Source organism: Cucumis melo, chromosome 5, assembly GCF_025177605.1.
Source record: "Cucumis melo cultivar AY chromosome 5, USDA_Cmelo_AY_1.0, whole genome shotgun sequence".
Lineage (NCBI taxonomy): Eukaryota > Viridiplantae > Streptophyta > Magnoliopsida > Cucurbitales > Cucurbitaceae > Cucumis > Cucumis melo.
The window spans coordinates 15,018,812-15,040,032 of record NC_066861.1 but is presented as its reverse complement, the minus strand read 5'-3'; the positions used below and the strand labels follow the sequence as shown (position 1 = coordinate 15,040,032).

Genomic DNA, 21,221 nt, shown 5'->3' with positions numbered 1-21,221 from the left:
CACAGGCTTAAAAAAATGGCAAACTTTTCCCCAATGTCTTGTCTCCCTTCAGAATTGTTGCTACTAAATTAATAATAATATTTATTTATAATGTTCAATTATTTATTGTACTTCCACTATCTTCAGTCCATCTTGCTTCAGCCGAAGATCCAATTGTGTTACAATCTCAGGTCCATACATTTCTCCCCTCGCAACTTTTCATCTTTTACTTTTTCTCTTTTCTATTTTAATCACTTTTAATTTTCTTATCCTCTTCTTGTTCTTGTTCTTGCAGTTGCGTTTGTGATTCTTAGCGCAGCTCCTTCAATATTTCCCTCAATTTCAAATTTCAGGCTCTCTCTTTGCTACACACTTTTATCAGCTTTAATATATATCTATATTTTTATTTATATTGAGTTTCCTTATTAATTAAGATCAATGGATATAATTTCTCCTTTCATTGGAGCAATTGTGGAGTACACTATACACCCCATTGGTCGTCAATTGAGTTATCTATTCTTCATCCGTCGAAATATTCAAAACCTTAAGAGTCGGGTTGAAACGTTGAAGTACCTTAAAGAATCGGTGCTTCATAAGGTCAACGAGGCGAGAAGAAATGCTGAAAACATAGAATCTGGTGTTCAAAATTGGTTGACTAAGGCGGATTCCATCATTGAAAAATCTGAAACATTACTAAACAATCTTGCTCAACAGGATGGATTGTGCTTGAATTTGGTCCAAAGACACAAATTAAGTAGGAAAACTGTGAAGTTGGGTGATGAGGTTGTTGAGATAAAAAATGAGGGAAATTTCGATAGAGTCTCCTATCGTGTAGCTCTTTTAGAAGTTGAGCTTGAGAGTTCAAAGGCAAAGACTTCAGATTTTGTTAATTTTGAATCAAGAAAGCCAACTATTGACAAAATCATTGGTGCACTTATGGATGATAATGTCCATAAAATTGGAGTGTACGGGATGGGAGGTGTTGGCAAAACAATGTTAGTGAAAGAGATTTCAAAATTAGCTATGGAGAGAAAGCTATTTGATGAAGTGGTCACATCGACCATTAGTCAGACACCAGATATAAAGAGAATTCAAGGACAACTTGGTGATAAACTTGGACTCAAATTTGATCAAGAAACAGAAGAAGGAAGAGCTCTTATGTTACAGAAAAGGTTGAAGATGGAACGAAGGATCTTCATTGTACTTGATGATGTTTGGAAGCAAATTGACTTGGAAACAATAGGAATTCCAAGTATTGAAGATCAATTAGGATGCAAGATTCTATTTACCTCTAGAGATTTTAGTGTACTCTTTAACGATATGTGTGCAGATGAGATTTTTGAGATAAAAGTTTTACAAGAAGACGAGACATGGAGATTATTCAAGAAAATGGGTGGTGAGATTGTTGAAACATCTGATTTGAGGAGTATAGCTGTTGAAATAGCAAGGGAATGTGCACGTTTGCCCATTGCTATCACTACACTTGCTAAGACATTGAGAAACAAACCTTTGTCGATTTGGAAAGATGCCTTAACCCAATTAAAAAATCCTGTGGTAGTGAATATTAGAGGAATGAATGAGAAAGTGTATTCTTCACTTAAGTTAAGTTATGATCAATTAGATTGTGAAGAGGCCAAATTACTACTTTTACTATGTAGTATGTTCCCAGAAGATTGTATCATTAATAATGTGGAACACTTGCATGTATATGCTATGGGCATGGGTTTTTTGTATGGTGTTGACACTGTGACTCAAGCACGACATAGGATAACAAAATTGGTTGATGATCTCATATCTTCTTCTTTGCTTCTAAAAGAATCAACTGATGGTTTGGGTGAGTGTGTTAGAATGCATGATCTCATTCGTGATCTAGCTATACTAATTGCCTCAAAAGACGATCATATTCGTACACTAAGCTTTTCCAAAGGATTGGATGAATCATGGCCAGAAAAAGAAATGTCAGGTGATCATACAGTAGTGTACTTAAATGTTGAAGGATTGTGTAACCCTCCGAAAAAGTTAATGTTACCCAAAGTTCAATTATTGGTGTTACATGGACCATTGTTATTGGATAGATATGAGTTGTCCAAAACCTTTTTTCAAGAGACAAAGGAGCTCAAAATTGTAGAAATAATTGACATGGAATTTTCCCTCGAGACGACGACATTTCACTCTTTTGAGAAGCTTCAAGCATTGCATCTATTTAGGTGTAGATTGGGAAATATAGATAGGATTGGACACTTAAATAGCCTTGAAATTCTCAATTTTCGAGGATCAAACATCAGAAAAATTCCTATGTCGATAAGCCAATTGACGCAATTGAAAGTGTTGGGTTTATCAGATTGTTCTAAATTAAAGGTAATTCCACCTAATGTTCTCTTTAATTTGAAAAATTTAGAAGAGTTGTATTTGCGAGGGTTTGATGGATGGGAAAGAGAAGATTTGAATGAAGGAAGAAAAAATGCTAGTCTTTCAGAGCTCAAGCACCTTGTCCGCTTGTGTGTTTTAACATTGTGGATTCAAGATGAAAATACTATGCCAAAACAGTTGTTTTCAAGATTGTTGAATTTGGAAAAGTTTGATATTACCATTGGTTGTGCACCTCGTGGATTTTGGTCAATGGAAATCTCAAGGGTCTTGTGCTTGAAGATGGCCGAAACAGGAACTGACATTGATAATGGGATAAACATGTTGTTAAAGAGGTCTGAAGAATTGCATTTAGTAGGATCAGTTGGTGCAAGGGTCCTCCCTTTTGAGTTAAAAGAAAATGAAACTTTACATTTGAAGAAACTCTATATTTATGATAATTCAAAATTTCAACATTTTAACCTTGAGCAAAAGAATCCTTTCCAAAATGTTTGGTCTAAATTAGAGTATTTAAAATTAAGCAACTTGGAGAATTTGGAGAGTATATTTCATTGTGATCATGTCAGAGGATCTCAATTAAACAAGTTGAAGGTGATAAAGTTGTTAGGTTGTAATAAATTGAGAAGTCTCTTTTACTACTCCATCTTGGATGACCTGTTCCATCTTGAGGAGATTAAAATCATTGGTTGTGCGATGATGAGAACAATCGTCGGAAATGAGAAGGCAACCGAAAAAATTGAGTTGGCGAGTTTAAAGTATTTAACGCTAATGGACTTACCAAGACTTCATAGTTTTTTCTCTAAAATTGAGAAACACGGACAATCATGTCTTGATAATCTACAACCAGACAAGACAAGCAGAAACACTGACTCATTTTTCAATGAATTGGTGAGCTCTCTAAAACTTAAATAACATATTAGAAATATTGGCATAGTTCTCATTACTTTTTGTTTTTTTAGCTCTCTAAATTTTATGGTTTTATGGAAGTATGAAAAACTTTTCATTCTATCCTTATTATTTATTATTTGCTACATTAAACATGAAATTTTGAAGATGTAGTTCCGCACACTTGATAGATGTCACACAAAATGCCTTTAAGGCAATGACAGAGACAACTGTAAAGTAATTAACATATAGTAAATCAAACATGAACACACAAAATTTGGTAACCCAAATCGATGATCAACAACATACATTTGGGGTAGTATGCCTATGAAAGATAATTTACTAAGATATAAATATCAAGCAATTACAACGGTGTACTTATTTACAAATATTGACACACATAGAGCAACTGAACTAATCACCTGAGCTCCCCTAGATGTGAGACTTTTGAATTTGGGCTCTTATAAGCATGATTAGTGCGATGACACTTAGAGTCCCCTAACATGTGAGACTTCCTCTCACTTCAAAATATCTCTCCTTCAACTTGTGAACTCCCTTCCAAGTATGGACTTAAGGTCCCTATGAGTTTTGAGAACTCACTTCTTGTTCAATAAAAGCCCAGTCTACCCCAGAGTATGGAAAAGTTCATTCTCAATACAACCGTAGCCGAAGTACAAAGCCTTCTTCCCTAATACAACGTAATGCAGTAGGTATTTTGTAATACAATCCTAGCACATGAACTTTTTGGGTTTAAATAAGACAACGATAAGATGAAAAGGGAAATTCCCAAATTAATAGATGAATCATAAAAAAGGGAAAAGATCCGAGAGAGAATGAGCTATAGAATAATTTAAATAAGAAAAGAAATATTATACAGAAATAGCAAGAAGAAGAACAACCTTTGAGACAACAAACCACCGAGACAAATTTGAAGACAACTTCTAAACAGCTCAAAGAGCAAAAGCCGTCCTAACCAAATATATAAAAACAATATCACAAATCTAACAAAGCATATTTTAACTATTTATAACATCCACTAATATTTATGAACAAAAAGAAGCATGCACCTACTATAAAATTTTCCACTGATTATAGCAACACATGCATTGCGTGCATGTGTTTTTAATGTTTTGAAATAATACTTAGTTAATTTTAAGTTTTAAAAATGACGACAAAAAATTAAGTTTTCATAATTATTCGATGAATAAAAATAATAAAGAGTAGTATATATATTGCGTCTTTAGAAAAAAAGATCAAGGATGATTATATGGCCTGATGGGTGACAAAATTAGTTTCGTCATATTTGCAATTATGGCATAAAAATTGCAGTGGGAAAACGTTTTTTTTCCGTATGCATATTTGAATATTTTTATGTATTTTTTTCAATCACATTTCAACTAATAGTGGGTACCATTAATCTTTTTAAGAAAAGAAAAAAGAAAGAAAATGGACTGTATCATTAATAATATATCTTTCTTTGTTTTAATTTTATTAACTTTAATTCAAATGGGCTGTTTGGGGAGGAAAAGGAAAGGAAAGGACTCCTCGTTTGGGCAAGGAATAAGGAGGGGAAAGGAATAGGTTTAATCCCCCTTATTCCTTCTTACTCCGCCTCAATCCATCTCTTTCTTCCTATCAATTCTTTCCTTTTTTCCTATCAACCCAGTCTTTTAAAAATATAATAACATGAATTGTGATTCGCAATTAAAGAGTCCTAAAAATATTTAGAAATATAGTAAAGTATAACAATCTATATGTGATAGACTATTATAGATCAAGATAAATTACTATTTGTGTCTATCATGATACAAATAGATACCGATAGTAGTCTATCATAATCTATCTCATACGATAGACCGTGATATTCTAGTTAAGGGAAAAAGAGAAAGAAAAAATTTTCTTTCTGTTTGTAAGGTTGTAAAATTTAATAAATCTACTTCTCTAATTTTTTTTAAGTGCTATTGTAACTAGGGCAGATATTTTACAGTACATTGTTGATGATATTGTTTGGAAAATAAACTCATCCAATAGATTAATGTTTTAGTCTTAGAAAACATATGTTATGCGTAAACAAATTTTTATACAGTTAAATGTACATCATGGTCCCTAATGTTAATAACATGTCACACATTATATGTTAATGGCTAAAGCATTCAATTATACATTCTCAAGTAGTTTGTCAGATATTTATGAGAAAATACAATCATCAAACAATTTAATCAAGATAGGTACACGACAAGATCATATTATGAAAATACTCCAAAAAATATAAGATTGCTCCAAAATCCTCTAAATTAGAAAACCTATAAATCATACCTTCGAATTGTGATAGAAAAGCTAGAACCCAACATCGTTTTATTTCATTATAGAAAAAATATGAAAAGAAGCTAAAATCTAATGTTGTAGATTGATAAATAAATGATGGAAAAAAGAAAAAAACAAGTGATCATTTGCGTCACTCTGATCAAAAGATATTACTTAAAATCTGAAGGGCAAAATTTAGAAACTCACACATCGCCACCACTAACCTTTTTTTCAACATTATGTGAAGAGCATCTTAGGGTGCAAAATTGATCTCGCCCAGGGGAAGATTGTCAATTTCTCTCTATCCTACAAATATAAACTTTTAAGCCCCTAAATATTATAAACGACCAAGATTAAAGGTACTTAATGATACTTTGTACTTTTGGAGATTAATATCTTATTATTCAATCAGGCTATACATATAGATACACACACATACATACACAAACAACTAAGAAACCCTAATGTAGACTACAATAAAGAACAACTATATATAATAGTATATAGATAATATGACAATAATAAAATAGCACATTTTGGATGCTACCAGAAATACTTCTCCCGTCAATAAATTACCATAAAAGTTAAAAGTGGGAAATGAAAAAGAAAAAATTACAATTTATTCCTCTTGAGTCAGTTTTTAGGTTTGACAACCAAAATAATTTTTTATTTTTAAAGTGCTATTTGTACATAATATTACATTTATTTTAGAAAAATGGAATAATTATCAATGTGTTTCGTACGTTCGTGAAATGCCCCGCTTAGAAGCTATGTGAATGGCTGCCTGATTATCACAAAATAGCAAAGTTTTTGACAACAATGGAACTTGAAGATCTTTTAGTAGGAATAGAAGCCAAACTAGTTCAGGAAAAGTCAATGCGATAGCTCTGTATTCTGCCTTGGGCAGAAGATCTAGATACCACAGTCTGCCTCTTGGATTTCCATGACACTAGAGCATCGCCAAGAATATGCAATGTTGTTCAACGTCAAGTATCAATACAAGATGCCCAATCAGAATCTGCAAAAGCTTTCAGTTCGAAACTGGTGATTGGTCGACTGATAATGCCTTGACCTGGGGTGTTTTTCAAGTACTTTACCAGGTGATGTGCAGCTGAAAGATGGTTTTGACAATGCTGAGAAACAAACTGACTCAGTTTATTGACTGTAAAGCTTATGCCAGGTCTGGTTATGGTGAGATAAAGTAATTTTCTGATCAGTCTTCTATATGAAGAGGGGTCTTTCAAGGGCTGACTACTGTTTTTACCCGGTTTAAGGGTAGGATCTATAGGTACTACTTCAGGTTTTGAGCCAAGAAGGCCAGTTTCTTCTAAAAGTTGCCAAGTGTAATGTCTTTGAGACAAGCAAACTTCTTGAGAAGATCTTGCTAGTTCAATTCCGAGGAAATACTTGAGTTCTCCCAAGTCTTTCAACTTGAATTGCTGATTTAGGAGACTTTTTAATTGTATGATAGAGGCCTCATTTGCTCCAGTGATGACTATCTCATCCACACATACAAGTAAAGCAAAGAAGTCAGAGACTCAGAATCAAAATCTCGAACAAATAGTGAATAATCTGCCTTCGACTGCTGAAATCTGAGAGCTATTAATGTGTCAGAAAACTTTGCAAATCACTGTCTGGATGCCTGCTTCAATCTGTATATTGACTTATGCAATTTGCAGATAGGATGTTCCCCCTGTCTTGGTACATATCCTTAGCTGTATACCCTAAAGGAAGGTCCAGATACAGTTCAAATAGTTCTCCATGGAGAAAGGCATTATTGACGTCAAGTTGAACAAGGGGTCAATTGTGAGATACTGCTAATTGTAACACTCAAACAGGGACATGTTTTGCAACAGGAGCAAAGGTCTCAATAAAATCTAGGCTTTCTTGTTGGGTGTATCTTTTTGCAACCAACTGAGCTTTATACCTTTCTATTGAGCCATCAGCATTGTGTTTTATTTTGTAAATCCATCTACATCCAATAGAGTGTTTATTGATTAGGAGTGGTGCAATAGACCAAGCGTTATTAGTCTCCATAGCCTCTAATTCTGTCTTCATGCTTGCCTCCGATGATCATATGGAATGGCTTGGTGGTAATATTGAGGTCCATATTGTGTGGAATGTTTAGAGTAAAGGTATGATGTTGAGGTGAAAGATCGGTATAAGAAATATGGTTTTTTAGGGGGTATTTGGTTGATGAAGATGGAGGTGGAGAGTTTTGTATTATGCTGCAATGGTAACTTTGGAGATAGGTTGGGGGTTTAGAAATTCGAGATGACTTTCTAACTGGGGGGCCATTTGAAGTGGGACTTGGGATAGGTTCAGATGTATGATGTTCAGTGACTGGTGTATTGGTTGTATTTTGTGCTGGTGGGTTGTTTGTAGGTTGAGAATTTTCAGGCAAGGTAGGGGAGGAATTGGATGGTGAAGGAGGTATCTATAGGTTTGGGAAGGGGCAAGTTTGAGAAGCAATCCAACTGTTCATTTTGAGGGGTGACTGTATGTAATGGAAACACTTCATGAAAAATTTCATATCTTGATGCAAAGATCTTTTGACTATGAATGTCAAAAAGTTTGTATCCATTTAGGAGGATAGCCTAAAAGTATTGCCGGAGTGGCTCTTGGAGAAAACTTATGTCTGTTGGAGATTAGTTTGGATGCAAAGCAAAGACATCCAAAATTTCGAAGCAGTGAATTATCGGGACTGCTGCCATTGAGTAAGTATAAGAAGTCTGCCATTTCAACCCATCTGAAGGATTGATGAGGTAAACAACTGTTAACACAATCACTCCAGAACATGAGAGGAATCCTAGATTGGAAGTATAAGGATCTTACAACAGTCAGTATATGCTGGTGTTTTCTCTCAACCACCGAGTTCTGTTCTGGTCTAGCAACACAAGAAAACTGGTCTAGCAACACCCTTTTGGCTAAAGAAATCTTCAAAGGATAATTTTGGTGCATTATTTGACCTGAATTTCTTAATGGTTTTTCTAAATTGAGTTTCTATGAGTTGGAAAAATTGTGGAAATTTTCGTTTCAACATATAAACCCAAGTATACTGGGGTGCAGTCATCTACAAGAGAAAGCAAATATTTATAGCCAGCATAAGTAGTTGCAAGGGGACCCCAGATATCAACATGAATCAAATCAAAAGATGATGTAGATATGTGATATCGTGAAGTGAAGGACCATCGTTTTTGTTTTGTCAAAGGAAAAACAACACAAGACTCATCATGCTTATTCAAATCAAAATTTAAAATGTTCTTCAAAGTTTCTAAACATTTGTAAAATACTTGAAAGCCAAGCCTGGAATACCATAGTTTGGCTGTATTCTTTGAGGTAGGGATTACAGAGGTTGAGTAAACAGCAGTTCCTTGAACAGCAACATTAGTCCAATCTAGAGATATAGATATTATCAGACAAATACTTGCAAGATATGTGTTGGTTTCTTCTGATTCTGTTTCCACATCAGCTAACATGGATTGGAGCATAGCTAGGATCTCATGACATTGCTCAAGAGTGTTTGGTGTTCCAACAACAGTCTCATTAACAGTAGCAACATTAACAAGTTTTGTATTAAAAGATTGAGGAACATCATTACCCGGATTTGTAGGAGTTGCTGAATTATGTTGTGGATATCTTTGTCTTGTTTTAGATTTGTAACCTGGAGGGAATCCATGAACTTTGTAACAACGATCAACTGTATGGTCAAGTTTTCCACAATGAGTGCAACCGGCTTCTCTTTCTTTTGGTAATTTGAAGAGTTTGAAGGAGATTGCACGGTGGATTGAGTCTTGGCTGCAGCAACGGTTTGAATAACAGAAAGGCCAATAGACGGTGGATTATTCAAGATAGGTAATGATCGTTGTTGTTCTTCTTGGGCAATGAGAGCAATGACTTTGTTTATTATAGGTGCATGCTCCATAAGCAATATTTGTGATCGGGCATGAACATACAACTCATTGAGTCCCAACAAGAAGCTCATGAGGTACTCAAATTGATTAAACTTTTCAAGATCTTCTACTCCACTGCATTCACATTTGCCACAAATACAGGTAGGTCTATATGTGATATACTCATCCCATAGGTTTTTCAACATTGAGAAATATGTATCTGAGTGTTGATCTTGGTTCAGTGTGGCTAAAGTTTGTTTCAGTTGAAAGATGCGAGGCCCATTCTTTCTTTGAAAGTGCTCTTTCAAAGCTAGCCAGCCAAATTGCACGCGCCGAATCAGAAAACATGATGCTTGAAGAGATGTTCTTGGATACAGAATTCAAGATCCATGCTATCAGGATGTGGTTGTTGGGAATCCAAATAGGTAGAGATCTCCAGTCGGCTTGGTAATTGTTCCATCGATGAACCCCTAACTTGTTGCAAATGGAGAGAGCAAGGATCATTGATCTATTCAATGTGACGTAATTGTCACATCTGTTAATTGTTCCTAGACTAGGATGAGATTCAAAGTATAAAAGTGATGTTGCTAGTAAGGACTTTGGGGAGATGAATCAAAGATATTGGAAGAAGAAGACTAAATAACCGGTGCCACCTAGGAATCAAGGAAGAAAGGAAGGGGAGGGAGAAAGAAAATTCTCTCTTCTTCTCTGCGCTGGAAGAGAGAAGTTTCTCTGATACCATAATAGGGATGAGAAGTAAGATAAAATTGGCTTGACTTTTTTATCTTCAATCAACCAATATATGCAATGTTCGTTACATAACGTGCTCAACTTGTGAAAATAAACAAAAATATAACGAAATAAAAAATTTCTAAATAATATGTAATAATGATTTTGTTGAGAATTAAAATGTTCATCCAATCAATGTTATGCTTGAAAGGGAAAAAGTGGACGTATGAGTATTACAAAAATTGAGGGTGAAATAATCCCTAAAATCGAACAATTCTCAATTACGTGATCAGTTCATAAGAAAATCAGCTAAAATTTTATCAATTGCATGCTTGATTAATTTCACTCAACTTCAATTAATGCAAATTTTTTATTATTATTTCAAATTTGAATAGCATATTAGGTTCATTCATGATATCTTTCTTGAAGTTCATATGGTATGATACAGACGCATTCATTTGTATCAATAACCATGGAATTATTTTTCCTTTTATATTTACATATAATGCTTTTATTTTGATAATGTATACCAACAATAGTGATCACTATTCCAAGCTATATTAATCGAGTATAAGAATTTGTAGGTATCACTTCCTAATTTGGTGCGTTTGCGAATTGATGAGGCTCACAACTTGAAGATGATATTCCACAATATACTGATTCCTAATTCCTTCTCCAAACTCGAAAGTCTATGGATTGGTGAATGTAACAATCTTGAAAAAGTGTTTCCTTCCAACATAATGAGTAGACTTACATGTCTTAAATTATTGATCATTACGAATTGTAATTTATTGGAAGGAGTATTTGAAATGCAAGAGCCAAAAGGTACAAAGAAGAGCATTGATTTGCTCCCAAGTTTGAGACACCTGGAGTTGATTGAATTGCCAAACCTCCAATACATATGGGAGGATAATTTTTACGAACTTTCGAAGGTTAAAAATATAGAAAAGTTGGACATTCGCCAATGTCCAAAACTTAAAATAGAATATCCAATGAAAGTTCTTCGTCAACTAGAAATGTTGACTATAGATTTAAGAGATTTAAAAGAGATTCCACTTAAAGAAAAGACAACACAAATGTTGGAACTTGAAGAAATGGAGACTTCAAAGGTAAATATTTTGAGAAATATATTATTATTGTCTTAATTAGAATGTGATTTGCTGCTGTTTCAAAGACATGAATTATTAATTAGTCTTTTCTGCCGTCTGATTTCTATGATCATATATGAATTACCACCATCTAGTTTGAGAACATTATTAAATATTGTTTGATCGTCTTATTTTGTGTAGACTTAGTTTTCCCTTTCAATCGATAAAATTTATGTTGGATAAATATTTTACTATTTTTAGATGTACACAGGATGAAATCATACCATTTCGAGATGGTTCAAAATTATTTTCCAGACTTAAACACTTGAGGTTATATGGTTCTTTTGACTATTGCCAGACGCACTTGCCGATGAGAATAGTACAAATATTACACAACATTGAAGTGTTTGAAGTGAGAAAAACTTTCTTTGAAGAAGTGTTCCCAATTGAGAGATCGTGGGATAACGTTGAAGAATGGCAAAATGAAAGATATAAGCTTTCAAGATTGAATTTATTCGAACTACCCAAGCTTAGGTATCTGTGGAGTGGAGGCTTACAAAAGAATTCCTCGATAGTTCAAAATTTGATGGAGTTAAATGTATTAGGTTGTGGCATATTGAGTATGTCAGTGCCATCTTCAATGTCGTTTAGAAACTTGACATGGCTAACTGTGCGAAAATGCCACAAGATGACCTATTTGCTAAATCCTTCAGTTGCTAGAACCTTGGTGCAGCTTAGACTTTTGGTTTTAGGAGAATGCAAAAGGATGACTACTGTGATTGTGGAAGGAGTAGAAGAAGAAAATGACGAAATCCTATTCAATAGATTAGATTCGATAGATCTTAGAGATATGCTCAAACTAACAAGTTTTCATTCTGGAAAATGTACCATTAGGTTTCCATGCTTGGATGAACTAGCTATTGAAAATTGCCCTGAAATGAGAGATTTCTCACTTGGAATTGTAAGCACACCACTTTTGCTAACGGAAAATATTGGACTATATTCTGAAACCTTTGAAATATGTCCAATCCTTGAAGATTCAAAAGAGATTTATGTGTCAAATATCAATGTTACAATTCGACAAGTTTGGGAGGATCATTACGATACCAACCTACGATATTTGTTTGAAGAAGAGGTTAGTGTTTATTTCAAATAACCAATAAAAGTAGTCAAATTCTAAGATTTCTTATGAATTTATTTTACGTAGAATTCGGAGGACAACCAATGTGATCCTTCTTCACATGTTGAGGAATGAGCTAGACTCATAATGGTCTCAGAATTACTTTATGAGATTCCATCATCCATAATCAAGGTCAGTCACTTGAACCCTTATGTTTTTTGTTTGATGGCTATGTTAAAAACATTAATGGTTTCACATGTTCAAATTCATGGTATAGTATTCACCCCTTTCTTTTATTTGGGATTTGATGGTCAAGGAGGCTAATACTAATGTTTCAGAAAAGTTATAATCGCTGGGATTGAGTTACTAGGTTGATTGGATCCTTTAAGGAAAAGTGATCAAAGACTTCTGCTTACTGATGAAATTACTACAACATGATATTGAAAAATTTACTGTGCACTACAAAAAAAAAAAAAAAAAAAAAAGGATGCGATGGCTAATGAAAAAAACTATAATAGACCTTTTATAGCTTTTTTTTAAGGGTTTAGGGTTTTTACTGTCCTCGACTTTTTATTATCATTTTCTAAAGGTATACTGGATGCTATAATATTATATGAAGGTATAGCTTAAATATGTTGTTATAAAACCTTTTGTAGTTTTTCTCTAAAGACTATTCTATATTAAAAGTTGTAGTTGGTGGCAATTTTAGTTTAGGATTTGAAAGCTTGTTACACATTTTTCATATGACAAAAAAACAAGTCCAATCCAAGTCACACGACGCATATACTCGATATAAACCTAATACACCTAATATACACTTAATACACTTAATTAATACACTCGTTATACACCTGATACACCCGGTACACATTTATATACATAATGTTGAAAATGACATGATATTAAAGGTTTTTAATTATATAGAAATCAAGTAAATATGCCTAAGGGCATTCGTGTAAATATAAAGCAATGTGACAATTTTGTAAATAAGTTTATCTTTATCAACTTTTGGGCTAAAAACATGAAATACTTTTTTAAGGGGTGTTTGGGGTAAGGATTCAGTTACTATAATTTGGTTATCTTAGTTTTGTGTTTGGGTGTAAATTATTTTAGTTCGTGATATAATAGTATGTGTTTGTAGCTTATCTATTTACAGAAATATATATTTTTCCTTATCCTATCCTTTAACAAAACTTCAAAATCTTTTATGATAAATCCAAATATTTGGTATATCGAATGTATATGAAGTGCATCAAGTGTGTATCGCGTGTATATCAAATGTGTATCAAGTGTGCATCAAACGTGTATCAAGGTGTATGTCATGTGTGTCAAGTATATATCACAAATGTATTAAGTGTATCAAAGTGGATATCAGTAGTGCATTAAGTGTATATTGGCAGTGTATTGAGTGTATCAAGTGCGTCGAGTGTATCAAGTGCATCACATATGCATCAATGGTGATAAGGTATATTAGGTGTATAACGTGGGTTAGGCTTTTTTTTTTTTTTTTATGGCATTTTTGCAAAAGTAATAAGTCTATGTTGTGGACCTAGTTTTTTAAACTTATTTTTCGAGATAGGCAAGTTCATTATATACTTATATGGCTAAAATAATGTGATATCTTTAACTTAAAATAACATTTTTTTAATGCTATAAGATAGTGTTTATAGCTTTTATCGCAAGCTATTAGAAGATCCTTTTGTCTTTCTTAATTACTAAAATTATTGTAATAGACTTTTGATAGCATTTTTTTTGTACAATATATAAGTTTCTTATAACTTTTACTCATGACTATCAAAGGCAGCCCTTTTAGAAAAACGGGCTGCTTGCATCATTAGCAAAAGATATTAATAAAATTAGGCATGTCTACAACCCATTTCCCTTTGTGCAAAAATGACAAAGTTTAAAATCCAACCCAATTTCGCTAATGGGCTTTAAATGGAAAATTCGAAAATACCTCCATCTTTTTAAACAATTTTGCGCACTTCGGTTTGTGCTTCACAAATTTTTTAGGCTTTCTTTCCTCTCTTTTCTTCATGGTTTCTCTTCTTCTGTTCTCTTCAACAACATGACAGGAAGTAATCTGTGGTGTATTTCGTTTCCAATTCTATTCATACGCTTCTGAAAATGAGGTATCTCTCTCACTTCTTGATTATTTTCGTTGTTTGTTCTATACAAGTTAAAAGAGAGTGTATTTGTTTGATGGATTAAAAACTAAATGGATATTGCTAATAATTTAGAAAGTGAAGTTCAATTGTTGGAGTTTTTGTTTTCTCATATCTCACTCTTGTCGTGGTCTAATTTTTGTTTGTGATCTCTTCATAATTTATGTATTTTTGTTTGTGATTTAAGTCTTTAGATTGTGATTGACTCATTCTCTGTTCAGTCATTTAGATTGCATCCTACCGCCCCATGGTTTCAATGATTTGAAGGCATTATGATTGCCTATGAGTTTTTTGTGATGTTGAAGTGACTAGAAAAGTATGATGATTGTCATCTGATTACCCTTTTCTTGTCGTACGATTTCGGTGATTAGGATTACCATCTTGCTATTTGGGGTTTTAGAGTTGAGTAACATGTGCTAGTTGTTGTAGAAATAATTGAGAATGCCATCTGATTACCACTTGATTGTTATTTGTGATAAAAAATAATGCTTTTGTTTTTTAAGTACGTTTATGATCCTTTGATAGTCTTTTGATTTTCATATGATTTTCAAATAATTGTTTGTTTTTGTTTTATTATTGCAAAAAAATAAAAATAAAATAGGAAGGCCAAGGTAGAAGAGAAAAGCAAAAAACAACCGAGAAAGATTGAGATCGAGGAAACGTTTACTAAAAGACTAGATAAAAAAGCAAAGGAAGTAATGAGGTAAGTAGCATATTATAACATGATTAATTGATTATTGTTGTTACACTCATTTATTACAACTAATAAATTGTCAATATGGTTTAAGAGGACACTCAGCCTCATGGTTTCAAAGTTCACTACTATTTAAAGAAAATTTGCTAAAAACACTCACAATAGAACAACAGTACAGGTTTAGAAGTGAACCTCCTAGCTAGATATTTTCTAGACTTTGGGCTAATGTTTCAAGGACAACTACTTGTTCATCTATTAGGTAGGCCATCTGAAAAAGGTAGTAATGATGAACAATTAGTGTTCCATCTAGAAGGATACAAAGCACGCTTTATTTTGAGAGATTTTTGTTTTATAACTGGGCTTTGAATGTCACATATTCCCAAAATCTGTAGAACCAAGAAATCGACAGGGTGTAAAACATATTTGATTGTCAATATGCTTTGGATGTCACATATTCCCAAAATTGATAGATAAAGTCTTCAACAAATTAGATGTTATTGATAGCAATAACATCATTACCTTTTTTGCTTTATGTAAAGATGACGATACATGTTTGATTGTTTTCTTAATTGTAATAAAAAACATAACAAGGTATATTGGAAAAATGTTGAGATGATTGGGAATGATGAGACTTTGAAAACCTTCCCTAGGGGTAGATTCCTTTTACTTTGACAGTAAAATGTTTTAGGATAATTTCTCAAACTAAAGTTCCAAATTGTACATTGCAAGGATTACCTCAAGCTATTTTATGTCGGGCGTACGAAATAATACCAAAACTTTCTGAGCAAGGCGTTGGGGTTGTCACTCAAGTGAGTGAGGAATGCCAAGAATGCTTCTATGGATTTCAACAAAGAAGTCTGGTTGGAACTACCTCTAGGATCGTATCTTTGAGGCGAGTGATGTAAGTTTACTTTCTGATTGTTGTATGATTGCCATGTGACTACCTTTTAATATACTGTCTCATTCATTTGTTTTCTTTTTATACAGTTTAAAACGATCTCTCTAAATCCTTTTGGAGATGAAAGACTATCAAACTACTTCCAATATTATGCAAATGAGCCATTGAAAGTAATTGATGAAAGATGAAAATACAAAGGGTTGATCTGCCTGGACGATGAGCAAGAAGTTTTGAAAGATCAAGAGGATGAAAGCTCCGTTGCAAATGATTCTATTTGAGGTGGCCTAAGAAAAATGAACGAGGATGTGAAATCTTTGAGAGGAAAATATTGAAATTTCAAACAACGTAGCTGCATTGTTTTAATTGTTTAATTCAATTAATGAAAAATTAACTTCAAGAAACATGGAGAAACAATCGCAAGACTTGTTCCATCCGAACAGATCTCCAACAACAAACCTACAAATAATAGGAGATGAGATGAACAACAAATGTTTGAATGACAAAGTAGTAATATTCATTATTTGATTATCAAAACAATTTGATGTATATTAACTTATTAATAATGCTTACCTTTCTTAGCTTTCTGAACAAGAAGAAAAGGATGAAGAAGATGAAGGAAAAGAAGATGATGGAGTTGCGAAAGGAGAAAAAGATGTGGCAGGAGTTGAAGGTGAAGTGGAAAAGAATCAAATTGATGAGGATAAAACTGAAGGAAATAAAGAGGATGAAGTAGATCTGGAAAGACAAAAAGATGTGCCAGAAGTTCATGGAAAAGAACAAGTAGTTGAAAACATAGAACAAGGAGAACATGAAAAATTGGATGGATGTTCTATCCATAATGTATTCAACATTAACAAGGTGATTACATTAACTAGTTTCTGATTTTAATCTTATTGATCACCGTCTAATGACCATTTGATTACCACTTGATTTCGATCTAATTGCATTTGGATTTCTATTTGATTAAATCCTCGTTTTGTACATAGCATTTTTTGATATCGAGTTTCCATTCAATTACAATCTCATGTTTTCTAAATTTGTATATAATAGCTTGTCCAAGAACTTCAAGAAAAAGAAAACTTGGAAGATAAAACAATAGTAGGCCATTGCATTGTAAGTGCTGAATAATAAACATAATTTTGATTTATGTTTTCATTGATATAATGATTTGTACATTTTTTAAATAGCATGTGAGGCAGAAACGATGAAGAAAGTGGAGAACAAAAAATAGGAATGACAGAGAGAAAAGGTAACGACGTTCTTTTAATATTAACCATCTAATAAACTTGAATAAATACACTTGACGGTTTTATTAACAAGTTAGAAGAAGACAAATCCCAGTAAGAAAATGAAGATAAAACATGACAAAAGAAAGAAATCAGTGACAATATTTTATAATTATCATGTGATTGTTTTGTTGGGATTGATACCCTAAATCTCGTGGTTTTGTAGTTTGTAATTGTATATATTATACAAACATTTTATTTATCTAATAAAATATTTTATTTGACATTTAGTTGCATTAACCCACACAACCAATAAACTAACATACAAGGTTATCTTCTGTAACATAAACTGTATGTGGAGACATACAAGTGAATTATGTTTAAGTGATAATGTAAATGGTTTGTAGTGAATGGATAAGGTTGGATACCTTATTCTGGTGACACTACGAAATGGATAAGGTTTGATACCTTATTCTGGTGACACTACAAATACGGCTACATTGTAGTTGTTACAATTGTTTTAAAATGCTACAAATGATTTGGTCCTGATCATTCATGTCGAGATATTAGAGTGGGGGTATTTTATACAAATAGTTTGTGTAAGACCGAACCATGAAATGAATAATCTCTCTTATTAACACCGTTACTAGTTGAGACTACATTTCACCAGGATGACCATACGTGACTTAACCTAAATTCTGAGTGAGTTGTGAACTTTTGCCTATAAAGGCGGTCTTTTGATTTGCATGAGTGAGAGTGGCCTATGTCGCTGATTCAATATGCGTACCATTTTGGGGATTCGTCTGATTGGAGAGTTGGGAACACAGCTACACAAGAAGGAATTCTCTCCTTGTCTGTAGATAAAGTAAGTAAAGAAATTACTCTCTTAAGGGTTGATTCCAGGGCTTGAACAATGTGGCGCCACACCCTCTCTTGGCCCGAGAGGAGTTCAGTTATAGTGGGACTACAATTATTGTTCATTAGAGGAATCAATGATACTTAAGGAGTTAGATGTAACTATAGGGGCAAAACGGTAACTTTTGGCCTAACTGTACTTAATTACGAGCAATTTGTGAAGAGTCATTGCACTATTGATTGGTTATATCTAATGGACACAAAAGTATATCTATAGTGAGAAAAGTGCAACTATTAGTCTTTAGTGAAATGACTGGTAGTTAATAAATAGAGATTAATTTAATTAAAGAGTTTAATCATTGGAGCTTCAATTTGTAAGCCCGTAAGGTTCCCTTGTTAGCTTAATAAGGATAAATGAGAATCAAATTTATTTTGGTTTAATTTGAATTGTTCAAATTGATTAAAGGGAATAAATTGTATATGATACAATTAATATAATGTATCGATACATTATAATATAAAGTTTTTATGAGAGAAGTTAATATTTGAATATGATTCAAATAATAATAATAATAATAATATGAATAAGATTTATAAATAAACTATAGGCTAAATTAATATGGATTTGATTCATATTAACACTATAAATTATATGAGAGATTTAAACCATTGCTTATATTATATATGATATAATATAAAATTAATAAAATATTTTACGTGTAGAGAGAGTGAGGGAGTTATTTTGATAACTTCCCTCCATCTCTTAAGTTGGTTGAGATATACAGAATTACGTTGTATTCGTATTCTCATCTCTTGGTTCTAAATGTTCCAAAAAGAAAAAAAATTCTCTCCCAAACTTTTCACTCACCAAAATTACAAAAGCTCCACAACTCTCTGTTAGATTCTTTCCTTTAGAATAACGAGAAAAATTTCGTGGTGTTCTTGAAAAATTCGGAGAAGATTTCTTAGAGGTTCCACAAAGGTTAGTTTCTTTTTTCTTTTTCCTCCACATAAGCATGCTTAGGTTTTAGTTTTTTTTTTTCTCTGAATTGTTGTTTTTTGGGTTTTACAAATTGAATTCCATTTGCACGCCGTTATACGCTTCCGCTTTGGGAATTTCATTCCTTCATGCTTATGATTGTCTTTTTTTTAATTACTTTTTGATTACTATTTTATATTTGTTTTTAAGTCTCTCTATTTTTTTTTAGGTGGTTAATAACAAAATGTAGATAAGAAAGTTTTTTGGTAGAATGTGAACAACCAAGAAGGGTGAAACCAACACCCAAGGCTATTAGTATGGAAATGGCGAAAAAACAAAAATATACTAATGTGACAATCTGATCGCGTTCTGAATTACACAATAAGATTGCACACAACAAGAATTGGCTATGCGATGAGATTGTTGTGTGACAAAAGCCGATGATTGGAAAGTTTGCAAAGTAACTTTGTTTTGCTTTTTAGCTACGCGATGAGAAAGAACTATGTGATTGTTTGGAAGGCGATATGAGATTCCTTCATTATGAAGTAGCTTATGAAATTAGTAAGTTGATTTGACTTTCCCGCCCAATTGAGTTGAAGGATAAGAAGTGGTAGTAACATTTGATGTTTTGATATTGGTAATTCTCACAATTGGGCATAAGCAATCATTCTAACATGGAAAGTCTCACCGGAGAGACTTATAAATAGGAGAAGTCCAACCATTTTTTAGAACTATTTTACCTTGGGCTTACTTAAGAAAGAATTGAAAAAATTTCCAAGATTTTTAGTAAGCTAATACAACCTCAAATTCTACAAGAATTTGTAAGAAAGTGAAAGGGAGCTTCGACTAAGGACTTAGGTGAGGAAGCTAATTGATTATGAGTAATTTCTTCTTAAAATGTTTTGAAACTAAAAGAATTTCCATTGCATTTGAATCCTTAAATATTTCTATTTGTATTCTTGAATCATGATTTCTCTTATGTTCTTAAATTCTTAAAATGTAATTGATTTACAAATGAATTAAATTTGAAAATGAGTTGGTACATTACGCGATGTGCTACCTCACACTTGTGTATTTTAATGCGAGATGTCTTATTCTTGCTGTGTGATTTGGAATAGGATGTCATATTCTTGCTGTGTGATATTTGATTCATACTTTTTGTGTGATGAAGAATTGTTGTTGCGTTGAGATTACTCTGCTTAGTTGCAACTCAGAAAAAGAGTGTGGCAAATGCTTGAGCTGAGGAGAGTACAAAGATGTAATCAAACATGCAGAATGATTCTGCGATATGATTTATATAATGCGTTATGCAAATTCATGTCCTATGTAACATGTTTTATGATGAATGATTTTAAAGGAGATGATTTCCATATGAATTATAAATATTTATTAATGAGAATAGGATTGTGTTAATCGTCTAATGCGTTGCGATGATTTGATTTGAACTCAAGTTTTTCTATTGAAACGCATAACTGCATAACTATTCTATTGCATGGTTTTGCGAAATGAATTGCAATGTGTTATGGCCGAAACTTACTTATTAATTATGTTGGTGAAAAACCCTTCTCACTAGATACATTTGTTTGATCTTTCAAATGTTTTATTTTTATTTTTTTCCAGGTAGCGAAGAACATCCAGTGTTAGACTTGCCAAATTGAATGCCTGTTGTGCCATAATTGCATTGCATCAACTTGTTAGTATTTTCTGACAGTTCACATAACATGAAGTGTCCTAGGCAAGATGATCAAGATTATTGTTTTTTAGACTCTATTTTCAGTTCGGAGAAACTCTAGTGCTTGTTTCAAATGTACTCTTTCATCAAGCATCAATGAAGTCTTGTTATTCAAAATTAGTTCTCATCTCGCGTTAAGTTTGATGTTTGTGTTTATTTTGCTTACTAGGTGTCCATGTGCTATATCGCGGAGAGATTCGCGTAGTCTAGGCGGCCATGCTTCCATTGTCACGTCCCATTTCAATTCACTCTATGAGATGAAATGGAGATGCGATCGCCTAGTCGCATATATGGTAGTAGCCACTCT

General features: G+C 33.0%; 1 protein-coding gene across 5 annotated transcripts; it reads left to right on the top strand.

Annotated features, from left to right (window-relative positions):
• Positions 1 to 17,063, top strand: LOC103485808 (probable disease resistance protein At4g27220). 5 transcript variants are annotated; one of them, XM_051084980.1, is made up of 10 exons: positions 3 to 170; positions 275 to 3,234; positions 10,742 to 11,266; positions 11,517 to 12,380; positions 12,453 to 12,557; positions 14,441 to 14,497; positions 15,132 to 15,233; positions 15,954 to 16,125; positions 16,212 to 16,401; positions 16,702 to 17,063. In XM_051084980.1, exons 2-5 carry the CDS (start codon positions 418 to 420, stop codon positions 12,498 to 12,500), a joined length of 4,254 nt encoding a protein of 1,417 aa, XP_050940937.1. In that variant the 5' UTR covers positions 3 to 170; positions 275 to 417; the 3' UTR covers positions 12,501 to 12,557; positions 14,441 to 14,497; positions 15,132 to 15,233; positions 15,954 to 16,125; positions 16,212 to 16,401; positions 16,702 to 17,063. The 5 variants fall into 5 exon arrangements, with proteins under 5 accessions (XP_050940938.1, XP_050940937.1, XP_016899499.2 ...); XM_017044010.2 differs by having other exon boundaries at positions 16,212 to 16,626; XM_008443512.3 differs by having other exon boundaries at positions 15,966 to 16,125; positions 16,212 to 17,063.
• Positions 17,064 to 21,221: the final 4,158 nt, after the last annotated feature.